Below are 12,923 nucleotides of genomic sequence, written 5' to 3'. Positions count from 1 at the left end.
CCCTAGTGACTCCCAACTCTTAGGTTGTTAGAGGGGTCATCTAAATCAAGCTCTTTTTGGAGTTAGCAAAATTGAGGCCATGAGAGAGGAAGGGACTTGCTCAGTTTCACCCGGCCAGTTAGTAGCAGAGCCGGGACCCCTATGCCGATGCCTCTCTCTCTCTCAGGCAAGGACCTTTCCCTCAGGCTGCCCACCGTGAGGACATTGACAACTTCATTATTCGAAATAGCTTATGTAAGAACCAGCTTGGGAACATTTGGACTCTCAGAAAATGGATTAAAATGTTGGTAGCTATGACTCAGAGTCTGCTGCTCCGTGTCATTTCAAAGAGCTAAGGTTTGAGAGACACACGGTACTTTTGTGTTTCAGGCAACCTTCATTTTGTCAGCGTTGACCAAAGCTTGCGCTGTAATTTTGGGAAGTAAGGACACTGGTTTCGGACTGAAAGGGAACAGAAACTGTCATTGCCCTGAACACTAAAGCTTCACTCTATTATTAACTACTCAGAAATGGCGTAACTTTCTCAGGAGGGGGCTCTGCAATGTGATGCTAACTGTTAGGATTTGGACAGGAGAGTCTCTGGTTTTAATGTTGTTACCAGGTGTGCTGTTTATGAGTCAGTCGTGGAATCATCTAAAATGTGTCATAAGTTGGAAAGACTAAAAAATGACCCTCCTAAAATTTTTTCTTTTTTTTTTTTGTTTAACGATGGTGAGGAGGATGTACTATCATTTAAAAAGGGAAAGGGAAGAAAAGTCATAACTTTAGTACCAGTGTAGGTAGATAAGACTGGATTTAGGTGCAAGTTAAGGAGGGTGAGGATTTGGGTACAATAAGAACTCAATTTTCAAAGGTATTACATATCCAGATGGGAACTATATTTAGATGCAAAAAACCCCCAAAAGAGAACATTTCCATGATTTTTAAGTAAAGCAGTGTCTGTGAGACATATGTTTGAAAACCTCATATTGCAGGGAAGTTTTTCAGTACCTGGGTGATAGGTGACAGGTGAGAGAACAAAAAGAAGGCAATTATGGGTGATAATTTAGGGCCATGTTTCCCAAATTTGTTTGATGAAAAAATGGGGTGGGTGTTTATTAGAAAAAGAGAGTTCCAGGTATATCCCCCAATACTGCCAAATTCAGGTTCAGTAGATGTAGGTTGGGGCTCTGGCAGCTGTGTTCTTTACACGTATCCTGGATGATTCTTAGGTTCAGGCAAGTACATAGTGCCCACGGAATGGTTGCTTGTGCAAGACTTTCCTTCAGGAATACTTATGACATTCCTACCACTGCCAACTGCAGTGCCAGGGATCGGGAGGGGGAGGGAGAGCAGGGGAAGAGAGAGGAATTAAAAGATACAGTCCTCGTGTTTAAAGAGCTTTACAGTTTAGTAGAAGAGCAAGGAAACATTACTAAATAATATGAGATAGAACGTGGAATGAGGCCTGCCAGTTCATTTTCAGAACTTTCACAGCTCTAAAAAGCAGGAGAGACACAAGGACTATAGTTAGTGTTACCACCAGGGGTGATGTTAAAAATAATTTAAAACTATGACAGTGTGGACACAAACCATTCAGAGTGGTCACAGACAGTTAATATGGCCATCCCAGTGTGTGCCAGCTGAATATCAACTCTGTTACTTTTCTCTCTCTTTTTTTTTTTTTTTTTGTGGTACGCGGACCTCTCACTGTTGTGGCCTCTCCCGTTGCGGAGCACAGGCTCCGGATGCGCAGGCTCAGCGGCCATGGCTCACGGGCCCAGCCACTCTGTGGCATGTGGGATCTTCCTGGACCGGGGCACGAACCCGTGTCCCCTGCATCGGCAGGTGGACTCTCAACCACTGCGCCACCAGGGAAGCCCCTCTGTTACTTTTAATAATAGTAATATGTAATTAGGTGCCAGGGCCTGGGCTTGAGGTTTTATGTGATTGTCTCATTTATTCCTAATGAGGTAGGTCCTGTTTTTACAGGTGGAGAAGCTGAGGCTTAGGATTAGTTAAGAAATGCCTTAAGGTCACACAGCTAATTAATAAGTGGCAGGATGGAGATTTGAGCCCCACAATCAGACTTGAGTGCTTAATCCTGGGCTTTAACTACCCGCTTGCAGGAGGCCCACGTGAGTTCACCATGTAGAAGGTACATGTGATTGAACCTAGCCAGCCGTTCATTTCTCTGAAGCTTAATCTCACTGTTGAGATTGAGGTCCAGGGGGAAGACAGACAAACGCCTGCATTTGAGGGGTACAGACAGTAAACAAATGAGTGAATATATATAAAATCTGTTCATTTCGGGTAGTGAGAAGTGTTACGAAGAAAAATAAAGGCAGGTAATTAAGGGGTTAGAGAACGCTCCAGAGGGACAACTTTTGGGCTTGTGGTGAGGAGAAACCAACCAGGAGGAAGCATTTGAGCAGAGAACTGAATGACGAGGGACTGAGCCAGCTGGAGTGGTATGCCCAGCAGAGCAAACAGCAATGCAGAGGCGTGAGCGTACAAGGAATGGGGGCAGGTGAGTGAGGAGAAGGGAAGCAGCAGGAGGTCTGAGGGTTCAGCGAGGACCACTTACATAGGGTCTGGTCTTATTTTCTGTTTTGAAAAGGTCACTCTGGCTGTTCTGTGGTGAATGGGACACAGAAGCCAAGCAGGAAGAACAGGCTAGTGCAGTCCTTCAGTGATAGATCTGGTGGCTCAGGCCAGAGTGAGAGTGGTGGCAGAGAAGTAGGCAGATAAGGGTATATTTTGAAGGTAGAGACTTCATGCCTTGTCAGTGGATTGAATGTGGATAGTGAGAAAGAAAGGACTTACAAAGGAGTCCCTAGGGTTTCGACTGGTGCAGCTGGGTGAATGGTGGTGCCTTTTTTCTGAGATGGTATATTAATTATAGCAGTGTTGCTGTGGTAACAGGTAAACTCCAGCATCTCAGTGATTAAACACAGTAAAAGTGTTTGTCTCAATCATGTAAAGTCCCAGTGGGTGCTCCTGATCTGCAGGACAGCAGTGATTTGAGGACCCATCTCCTGACATCTTTAACACATGGCTTCCCAAGGTCTGCATGTTTGCATCAAACAGGCTGAAACGGGACAGCCTGGGAAGCCTGAATGGTTCTTACAGTGGTTAGAACTCAGTTATGTGGCCACACCCTATTGCAAGGGAGGCTGGGAAATGTAGTCTGTTGGGTAGAGGAAGTGGATTTAATAACCATCTGGCTAGTCTCTGCCACAGATGAACAATTCTGAGGGTAGAGCAGGTTGAACGGGAGTGAGGGAGTGTCAGGAATTCTGTTCTGAACAAACTCAGTTTGAGGTGATTCAGAGTGGGGATGTTGGGTAGCCAGGTGGAAATATGGTCCAGAGTTCTTTGAAGGAGCAGCGAGGGAGTCCTCAGTATCTGGCTATTTAAAGCTGCGGGACTAGGTGAACATGTCTGGGGGAGAGCACAGACAGAGAAGAGGTCTGAACCCTGGGCATGGCAGCTGTTTGAAGTTAGGGAGAGGCTGGAGAGGTAGGAAGATCAGGATCCCAAAGGCTAAATGTGTTTCAAAAAGGAGAAAGTGAATGAAGTCAAAAGATACAACTTATAAAATACCTAAGTCCTGGGGATGTAATGTGCAGCATGGTGACTACAGTTAACAATACTGTATTGTATATTTAAAAGTTGCTAAGAGAGTAGATCTTTTTCATCACAAGAAAAAGGTTTTTGTAAATATGTATGGTGAGGGATGTTAACTAGACTTATTGTGGTGATCCTTTCACAATATATACAAATAGGGAATAATGTACATCTGAAACTAATATAATGTTACATGTCAATTATACCTCAGTGGGGGGAAAAAAGGAGGAAGGGCGCACCAGTGGCAAATGCTGCTGAGAAGTCACATAACACGAGGTCCAAGAAATATGTGTTGGGGTTGACAACGTGGAAGTTGGTGACCTTGACAAGAGATGACGTGGGAACAAAAGCCTGGTTGAGTGGGATGAAGAGGGAGGGGGAGGGGAGGAAGTGATGACAGGGAACATTGTTCTTTTAAAGAGCCTGCAGTGGGGTGGACAGTGTTTCTGTAAGATTGGAGAAAGTACAACATTTATATGAGGATAGGAATGATCCAGGAATGAAAGACAAGCTGATGCAACTGGGGCGTTTGCCAGGCACTTGTTCCAGGAGCTGGGGCTACAGCAGTGGACGAGAGACCAAGACTCTGTTCTCAGGAAGATCCGTATGCAAACCAGCCACCTGAGTGCCATGCATTGGGTTACAGTGGATAGATGATTATCTCCCACTTGTACTTCCCCCAGCCCACACCCCCCTCCCCACAAAAAAAGCCTTTTCCAACAGTCTGAAAACATTCTTTCAGTTAGGAGGTTCAGCAGCAATTCTGGAGCACACAGTATAGCAGTGTGCACAACACAACAATACAGCCTTTAGTCAGATTTTACACTTCTTGTTCTTATTCCATTTGGAAAGCAGGGTTTTAGGCGCTTAGCTTTTGCAGTGGGAGTGCCCAGTCTAAGAGATGAGCGTTGTTCACTGCTGAAAGAACATTCAGGTACTGCAACACACCCTCCTTTGTGTTAATAACTGTCCATCCATCTGGCCTCTGAGGGGTTGGTGACTGTCATGGTCCCAGGCTTGTTCTCCATACAGACCTTGCTTGCCTGTAGGAGAATCAGATTCGTCATGTTAGCATCATGCTGTGAGAGTGTTGTTAAGTCAAGGAAATTTCATATGAATAAACGAAGGTGTTTAAATCTGATAAAATCTACAGGATGTCTGTGTGAGACATAACTACCGACTATCCATGAATGTCAGTATCATTGTATGAAAGTCATAAATGCAGTTCTGTTCTCCACAAAAATAGCAGTTTAGACATTTATAATAGAGTAAATTTCTGCTTCTCTCATAAAGGGCTTCAAGGAAAAAAACACTTACTGACAAGGACATAGTTTCTTTACTTTAGATTTCAGGCCAGTATTTGGGGGAACTGAAGTGCTATCTGAATTGAAGGTGGGGTGTTCGCTTTTTGATTAAGGAGAGAACCAGTTCACTAAAAATTCATTCATGCTTTCCTTGCTGGCCAAGTCACTTATTGCCACTGGGGATATGTCCAGTTTCCCTGGGTGAAGAGGAAACAAAGAAGAGAAACAAAGAATCGGAAATAATATTTTCTTAGAACTTGAAGCCATGAAAATAGTCATTTTTTTCTCAGAATGCCTGAAAACCCTATTCACTCTTTGAAAGTAGCTTTTGTGGCAAAGTAGCCACAAATATTAATTTTAAAATTCCAAACCAGTTGAGCCTTCCAGACCCAAAGTAGATTAGAATAGTTCAGCCTGGTTTGTGTCATTTTTTTTCCAGGCCAAGCATTTAAGTTTAAAATTTCAGGGAATTCACTGGTGGTCCAGTGGTTAGTAGGACTCCACACTTCCAGCTGCAGGGGCCATGGGTTCGATCCTACAAGCGGCGGTGCGGCCAAAAAAAAAAAAAAAACAGTTTAAAATTTCAACCACTTTATTAGGTTCTTTAATGAGTAGGGGTTAGAGGCTACAAGGCTGTGTATAGCTCTTTGTTTGTGGTGAAGAAATGTATGGCTTTGTGTAAGTGCCACGTTTACTTCTTATTATGCTCTTATACTTAATTAAGAAAAGAGCAACTTTGTGTGTGAAAAAATTTTAGACTTACAGAGAAGTTATAAAAATAGTACAGAGAATTCCCAAATACCCTGTCCTCTGATTCCCCAAATATCAACTATATTTGCTTTATCATTCTCTCTCCCTTTTTTCTCTTTGTGAGTGTGTGTTTGTATATATTTTTCTGAAACACTTGATGCCCCTTTACCTTTAAATATTTGAGCTCTTTTTGTATAAGGACGTTTTCTTACGAAAGCCACAGTACAATGGTCAAAGCCAGGAAATTAACACAGACACAATACTATTGTTGAGTCTATAGACTATATTCAAATTTTAGAAGTTGATCCACTAATTTCTTTTTAATTAAAAAAATGTTTAATGCTTCATTTTTGCTTGATTGTAGGCACCATCACTGTGAAGACATTGCCCTGAGCCATTTCCTTCAGTCCTTAAGGAAGCTGCCTCTCAGAACCTTTTCCACAAGTAAGTAGCCATTAGAGGCAATGCTGGCCTCTCTGCTTCAGTTTGTCAGTAAATTGGGATAAACGCAGCACGTATTTCATAGGGTTGTTGTTAGAATCAGATGGAATTATGCCTGCAAAGTGCTTAGAGTACCTGGCATGTAGGTACCACTGAAGCATTAGCTGCTGTTATCTGATTGTTTTTACTGGCTGTGTAGTATTCCGTCACATGACTGTACTGTTTGGTGTTGGACATTTAAGTTGCTCCTAGTCTTTTCCTATTACAGACAGTTCTGTACTAACATATTTTTGTGCATCCTCAGGATAAATTTTTAGGCTTAGAATTACTGGATCAAAAGGTTTATGTAGTTTATAATTTGGTATTTAAGCCAAATTACTCTTCAGAGAAGGTTGTCCCTGTTTACACTCTTCTGAGCAGGATGTGCTCATGAGTACATCAGTTCCCCACACCCTCATCAGCACTGGATTATGAACTTTTTGGATCTTGTAAGCAGCTATTTGAACCTGTACAAAAATGTATATTGTCTTTATTAACTAAATATCCTTTTTATTCTATCATATTGGAGGCTATTTTTGACTGTCCAGTAATCATACCTTGGGAATAAAATGAGATGGTTAATGAGAATAAAGACAAAAGGCTTATTAAGGTAGTTAATAGGGGCACATCTGGGTGTTACTTATTTAATTAGGACTTGCAGGCTGGAACACATAGGAATCACTTGAAGGGTTCACGGGGAGCCTCAGAAATCAAGCCAGAATCTTGGATCTGCAGAAAAGCTGTGCTTTTTTAAAGTGACAAATGCAGCAGAGAGGCGGTCAGGAGTGGAGGGTACTCTCTGCTTGCTACTTCCTGTTGGAGGAGTAAAGTAAGCCTTTGGAAGGCAAGAGAAAGACCTATAGTTGAAGAAAGGTCCAGTGTAGCAGAAGCATGCAGGAGAGTGTGACCAGTCAGCCTAGGGTGCTGGTTCAGTGCAGGTAGGGAGTGTACAACAGTTCTCTCATCACCAAATATTTCAGAAAGGAAAAAAAATGTTTCTTGCTTTTTGACAAGATTTTCTGGTCAGAGGTAGAATATTTAGTTGTTAAGTAGTAAGAGTTCATTAGGAGTAATCAGAAAATGGAGGAAGTTAATGACATCTATACTTGTTCATTAAAAAAAAGAAACAGCAGGAAATTCCCTGACGGTCCAGTGGTCAGAACTCCGTGCTCTCACTGCTGAGGACCCAGGTTCAATCCCTGGTTGGGGAACTAAAATCCCACAAGCCTCTCGGCACGGCCAAAAAAAAAAAAGAAAGAAAGAAAGAAAAAGAAACAGCAACAACCAAAAGGTGGTGGAGGGACAGGGACAAATGGGCAGGATGATTTCCTTCCGTTGGAAGCCAAGGACAGGATGAAGGTTTTGTGCAGGCTACTGAGAAGTCAGCTCTTGAGATTTTGTTTTAACAATAACTTTATTGAGATACAATTTTCATACCATAACATTCACCCTTTTAAGTACGCAATTCAGTGTTTTTTTTTGTATACGTACAGAGCTGTACAACCATCAGCACTACCTAATTTTAGAATATTTTCATTCCCACCTCACCCCCTCCACAATAGTAGCACTTGATCCATTAAACTGTCACTCCCCATTTCTCCCTACCCCTAGTCCCTGGCACCTACTAACCTACTTTTATGTCTCTCTACTATGTTTCCTATACTGGACACTTCATATAAATGGAATCATACAATATGCAGCCTTTTGTGGCTGACGACTTTTACATAATGTATTCAAGGTTCATGTGTAGCATGTGTCAATACTTCATTCCTTTTTTCCTTTTTTTTTTTTTTGCGGTACACGGGCCTCTCACTGTTGTGGCCTCTCCGGTTGCAGAGCACAGGCTTCGGACGCGCAAGCTCAGCGGCCATGGCTCACGGGCCCAGCCGCTCCGCAGCATGTGGGATTTTCCCAGACCAGGGCACGAACCCATGTCCCCTGCATCAGCAGGCGGACTCTCAACCACTGCGCCACCAGGGAAGCCCCTTTTTTTCCTTTTTTATTATCAATATTCCATTGTATGGATATACCACTTTTTAATTCATTTGTCAGTTGATGGACATTTGGGTTATTTTCACTTTTTGGCTATTATGAATAATGCTGCTGTGGAGCATGTGTGACAAATTTTTGTGTAGATGTATGTTTCACTTCCCTAAGAGCTGAATTGCTAGGTCATGTGGTAATTTTATGTTTAACATTTTGAAGAACTGAAGCCCCATTTTACAATCCCATCAGCAGTGTATGCGTGTTCCAGTTTCTCCACATCCTTACCAACACTTATCTGTCTTTTTGATTAAAACCATCCTAGTGGGTGTGAAGTTGTATCTCATCGTGGTTTTGATTTGCATTTCCCTGATTACTAATGATGTATTGGTTTGCTAGGGCTACCGGAACAGAGTACCACAAACTGAGTGGCTTTAACGGTAGAAATTTATTCTCTCACAGTTCTGGAGACTAGCGGTCCAAGATCAAGGTGTCACAGGGCTGCTTTCTTCTGAGGGGTGTGAGGGAGAGCCTCTTGTCTAGCTTCTGATGGATTGCTGGCAATATTTGGCTTTTTTGGCTTGTATTATAGAAGCATCACCCCGATCTCTGCCTTCATCTTCAGATAGCATTCTCCCTGTGTGCATGTCTGTCTCCAAATTTTCTTTTTATTTTTTAATTTATTTTTTTAAAAATTTATTTATTTATTTGTTTTCTGGCTGTGTCGGGTCTTAGTTGCAGCATGCAGGATCCTTCATTGCAGCGCATGGCTCTTCGCTTTGTTGCTGTGCGTGCACAGGCTTCTCTCTAGTTGTGGCGCATGGGCTCAGTAGTTGTGGTGCGTGGGCTTAGTTGCCCTGTGGCATGTGGGATTTTAGTTCCCCGACCAGGGATCGAACTGGTGTCCCCTGCATTGTAAGACAGATTCTTATCCACTGGACTACCAGGGAAGTCCCAAATTTTTCTCTTTTTATAAGCACACTAGTCATATTGGATTAGGGCCCACTGTGCTGACCTTATTTTAACTTGATTACCTCTGTAGAGACCTTTTATCCAAGTAAGGTCACATTCTGAGGTGCTAAGGGTTAGGACTTAAGCATATGAATTTTAGGGGGACATAATTCAACCATAACAGATGTTGAGCATCTTTACATGTGCTTACTGGCCACTCATGTATCTTCTTTAGAGAAATATCTATTCAAATTCTTAGTACCTTTTAAAATTGGACTATTTATCTTTTATCGTTGAATTGTAAGAGCTTATGAGATTTTGCATTTGGGAGAATACTACTGTCCAGTCAGACCTGGGCCTGGATCGTAAAAGTAAACTCAGAGAGCCTGTGTGAGAAATGGTACCTGTCCCAGTCCTGGCCCTGTTGGTAGCCAGCGGGGCAACCTGGATTCGTTTCTTGACCTCTTTGCAATTCAGTGTTTTCATCTTAAATTCTGTCATTATGGTGGCAGTTGGGGTGCACTGTAGTGTCACAGGACAGAAGCTTGTACCTTACTAGATAGAATTTGCAGGCAGCAGGGTCTTTGCAGTGACTCAGGGCTGCACCTCCCTGTCAGATCCATTCCGGGTCCAGTCAGCTTTGCTGAGGGCTTTTCCCAGTCCTCCTATTGGTGCTGTGTTTGCGTGACTCATACCCGTCCCTTTTCCCAGGCTCAAAATTTTCCTGCTTTTTGTTACAGATGCCAGAAAAGTCCACACTGCCCCTGCCCGAACCTTGTCCCTGCTGCGCCCCCTGCTCTTTTTGGTCGCGACGGGTGGCGGGTACGCAGGTTACCGGCAGTATGAGAAGTACCAGGAGCGAGAATGGGAGAAGCTGGGCTTGGAGATCCCGCCCAAACTTGCTGGTCACTGGGAGGTAGGAACAGGATGGAACCACCTTGGGTTCTCATGGAGCACAACTGCCTGTCACTTTGTAAATTGCCCCAAAGTTAAACTATTTGAAAAAGTGAAATGTGCTTTCTTGGAGCTCACATCTCCAGTGGTTTTGGGGCTGTTACAGAAGTTATACCTTGGGCATCATGTCCAGCTTCCCTCTGTCTCCAGATCCACCCCTGGTCTCCCCAAGGCCTCTGAGTGGGAATTTCCTGCTGTTGAAATTTTCAGAGCTCGTGCCTTATACTCAGGCTGGCGTCCTGACAGTTCACGCCTTCTCAAGTCTGAGGATGAGCTGGAAGGGTTGGACTTTTGTGATGTGGATAAGTTCTCACCAGAGACCAGACTGAAATCATCAAATTCCTTTATCATTACTGCTCAAAATGCTCTCCCCGCAATTGGGCCGTGCAGTTGGGGCGGGCTTTGGTGTCATTGTACCTTGTGTGATACGTAATGAACTGTCTTACTCATCGGTGCTTCCCGAGGCCCAGGATATCTGACTCAGAGCAGACATTCAGTAAATACTGAAATTGAATAAAAGGTGTAAGTTTAAAAATTGCTTTCTTTTTACCCATAATTTAACAAGTGAAATATCTGCAATATCAGTAGACCCTGATAGCTTGGGCAACAGAGGGGGTGAAAGCAGAGACGATGGTATTTGGGATGATGCATTTGGATTTCCCCATGAGCTGCGCCGTATCGGTAATCCAGCTCAGCTGCACCCAGCAGCCAGGGTCCCGGTCCTGAAGGCAGGTTCTAACCATGCTCCTAGTAGCTGTGTGGACTTGGACATGTCACTTTCCAAGTTTTCTGTTTTTTGGTTGTATATTACAGAGTCCTTTTTTACAGAATTGTATAGTATGTGAGTCATACTTTTTAAGTACGCTGAACACCGTTTCCCATAACATGGGTGGTTTCCTCTGTAAACATATCCTTCTCCTTCAAACTAGTGAAGTACTTGTTAAGACTGTGATCCATGACCCAACTCAAGTGTTAAACCCAAGCTGGCTTCCCTCTGACCCCAGGCATCTGTCAGGCTGACCCACCTGGTGACATGCCCACCTGCTTTCAGGAAATTCCCACTCATTTCAGAGGTATCCCAAGAGAATCTACATTTGGAAGAAATTTGCTACTTCCTCATTCATAAAAGACTAATGTCGGTAGTTTTTCATAGCACCCACTGTTTATATAATTGGGATTACTGCCGTATATGAGTCAATACCTGAAAAACGATTATTTGTAAAGAGGACAGGGTTGATTAGCTTCTAAGTTCTCGGCTGTGGACAGTGACAGGACACAGGAGCAGCGTGGCCTAATAAAGTGAGAGGTCTGAAGCCCCTGTTGGTAAAGAACTGGGCTTACGTTAGGTCCTGTTCTTTCGGTGGAGTAAGATGGCTCCTGGGTTTGCAAGTTGGGCAACATTTCATTTATGAAGGGGAATCATCTGGGCTCAGAGTAGACGCTGTAAGGTTTCAGGAGAGGCAGCAGGTTGCGGGGGCGGGGCGGGGGGCAGTTCTTGAACGGGCAGGTGGGGGCTGGATCTTAGTCCCATCCCCCGCTGCACCTAATCACTGACACCTCATATGAAAAATGAGAGAGTACCCCAGTCTGGCTGATCCTCAGAATTGTTTGGGGAGCTTTAATGATATGGATTCTTTGGTCTCAGCCCTAGAGATTTAGAAAGTCTGGGCAAGGCTCAAGATCTTTGTTTTTACAAGGCCCTGCAGGTGATTCTCATGACAAGTCAGATTTAGGAATCATGGGCAGATGAGCTGTACGGGTCCCTTCAGGGCTCCATTAGTATGTGGCAGGTGAAAATTTCTGGTGGTGATTTTGCTGGAATATAATCCCTTCCTATCCCTGAAGTCAAGTCTGGCATCTCCAGAGCTAAGAAAGAAGACAGATTGGAAGTTACTGCTGAGATGGCCTCTGGGGTCAGTGGCACAGTTGAAGTGACTGGGTGATTTTTTCTTACCAAATAGTGTTTTCTGGGTTTCCGGGAGACAGACATGGGCAGTATAGCCATCCCCACACATGAAGCCTTCCTATTAGCCCCTCTTGGTCAGAGTGCCAGCAGGAAGCCTTTGTCCTTTCCTAGCTTGTGAATTTCTCTTGTTGCAGAGAACCCTCTGGTCTTTCCTCTGTATCAAAACTCTCAAGAGCATGGTTGTAGTACCTTATGTTGAACAGCACCTCACAGTTTTTCTGAACCCTTTTAGTTACAATAGCTCACTGAGGTAGGAAGGGCAGGTGTTAGAGCCATTTTACAAATGGAAAGACTAGTGGCAGAATAGGTTCCAGAACAGAGGTCTGTCGATGCCAAATGCCGTACTCTTGGAACAGTAAATACCATGTTGCTCATAGAAGGTGCTCTTAGTATAGGAGCTCGACTGTGGCAGTGAGAGATGGAGGGAGGGCTTGCTGTGTATTTGAGGTACCTCCATTCTCTGGGGCTGACTGTTTAAAATGGGAGGTGAATTTGAGTGGCCTGACTTGAACAGTTGTTGTCTGCGATAATGTGACGAGCATTCACATTAGCCACTGCCCCCCACCCCACCCCCAGCACAGCGCTCCTGAAGAATTCATGCTCACATCTTTCCTTCATGTAAATAGAATTTCCTCTTTTTGTTAACAGTTTAGAGGAAACCATAACTCCAAAATCTATGCCGCCTCACTCCCTGCAGGCTGTCTTCTGGGCTGGGGTGGGTGCAACTCTCACGTAGGAGCAGTAAGGAAGGAGGGACAGGGTTTCAGGAGACTTGAGATCTGGGCACCAGCAGCTGCGAGGCCTTGGGTGAGTTGTGTCACCTTGGGGCTTCTGTTTTTACACATTTAAGAAGATGTTTCTAAGATTTTTGCCTGATCTAAGATTCATGTTGTTTTTATGGTAGAAAAGAAGAAAAAAAAAAGTTC

The 12,923-nt window shown here is 43.8% G+C and overlaps 1 protein-coding gene across 2 annotated transcripts in view; it reads left to right on the top strand.

Moving 5' to 3' along the window:
• The window catches only part of PISD (phosphatidylserine decarboxylase), a 37,625-nt gene that overhangs the window by 547 nt on the left and 24,155 nt on the right, over positions 1-12,923 (top strand). For both annotated transcript variants that reach the window (XM_060119514.1, XM_060119512.1), the window contains exons 2-3: positions 6,028-6,107; positions 9,818-9,993. In XM_060119514.1, coding sequence (XP_059975497.1) covers positions 6,028-6,107; positions 9,818-9,993 — 256 coding nt within the window. The remainder of the gene's footprint in view (positions 1-6,027; positions 6,108-9,817; positions 9,994-12,923) is intronic.

Source organism: Mesoplodon densirostris, chromosome 15 (genome assembly GCF_025265405.1).
Source record: "Mesoplodon densirostris isolate mMesDen1 chromosome 15, mMesDen1 primary haplotype, whole genome shotgun sequence".
Classification (NCBI taxonomy): Eukaryota; Metazoa; Chordata; class Mammalia; order Artiodactyla; family Ziphiidae; genus Mesoplodon; species Mesoplodon densirostris.
The sequence above is the reverse complement of the archived record's forward strand: the minus strand, read 5'-3'. Positions and strand labels throughout refer to the sequence as shown.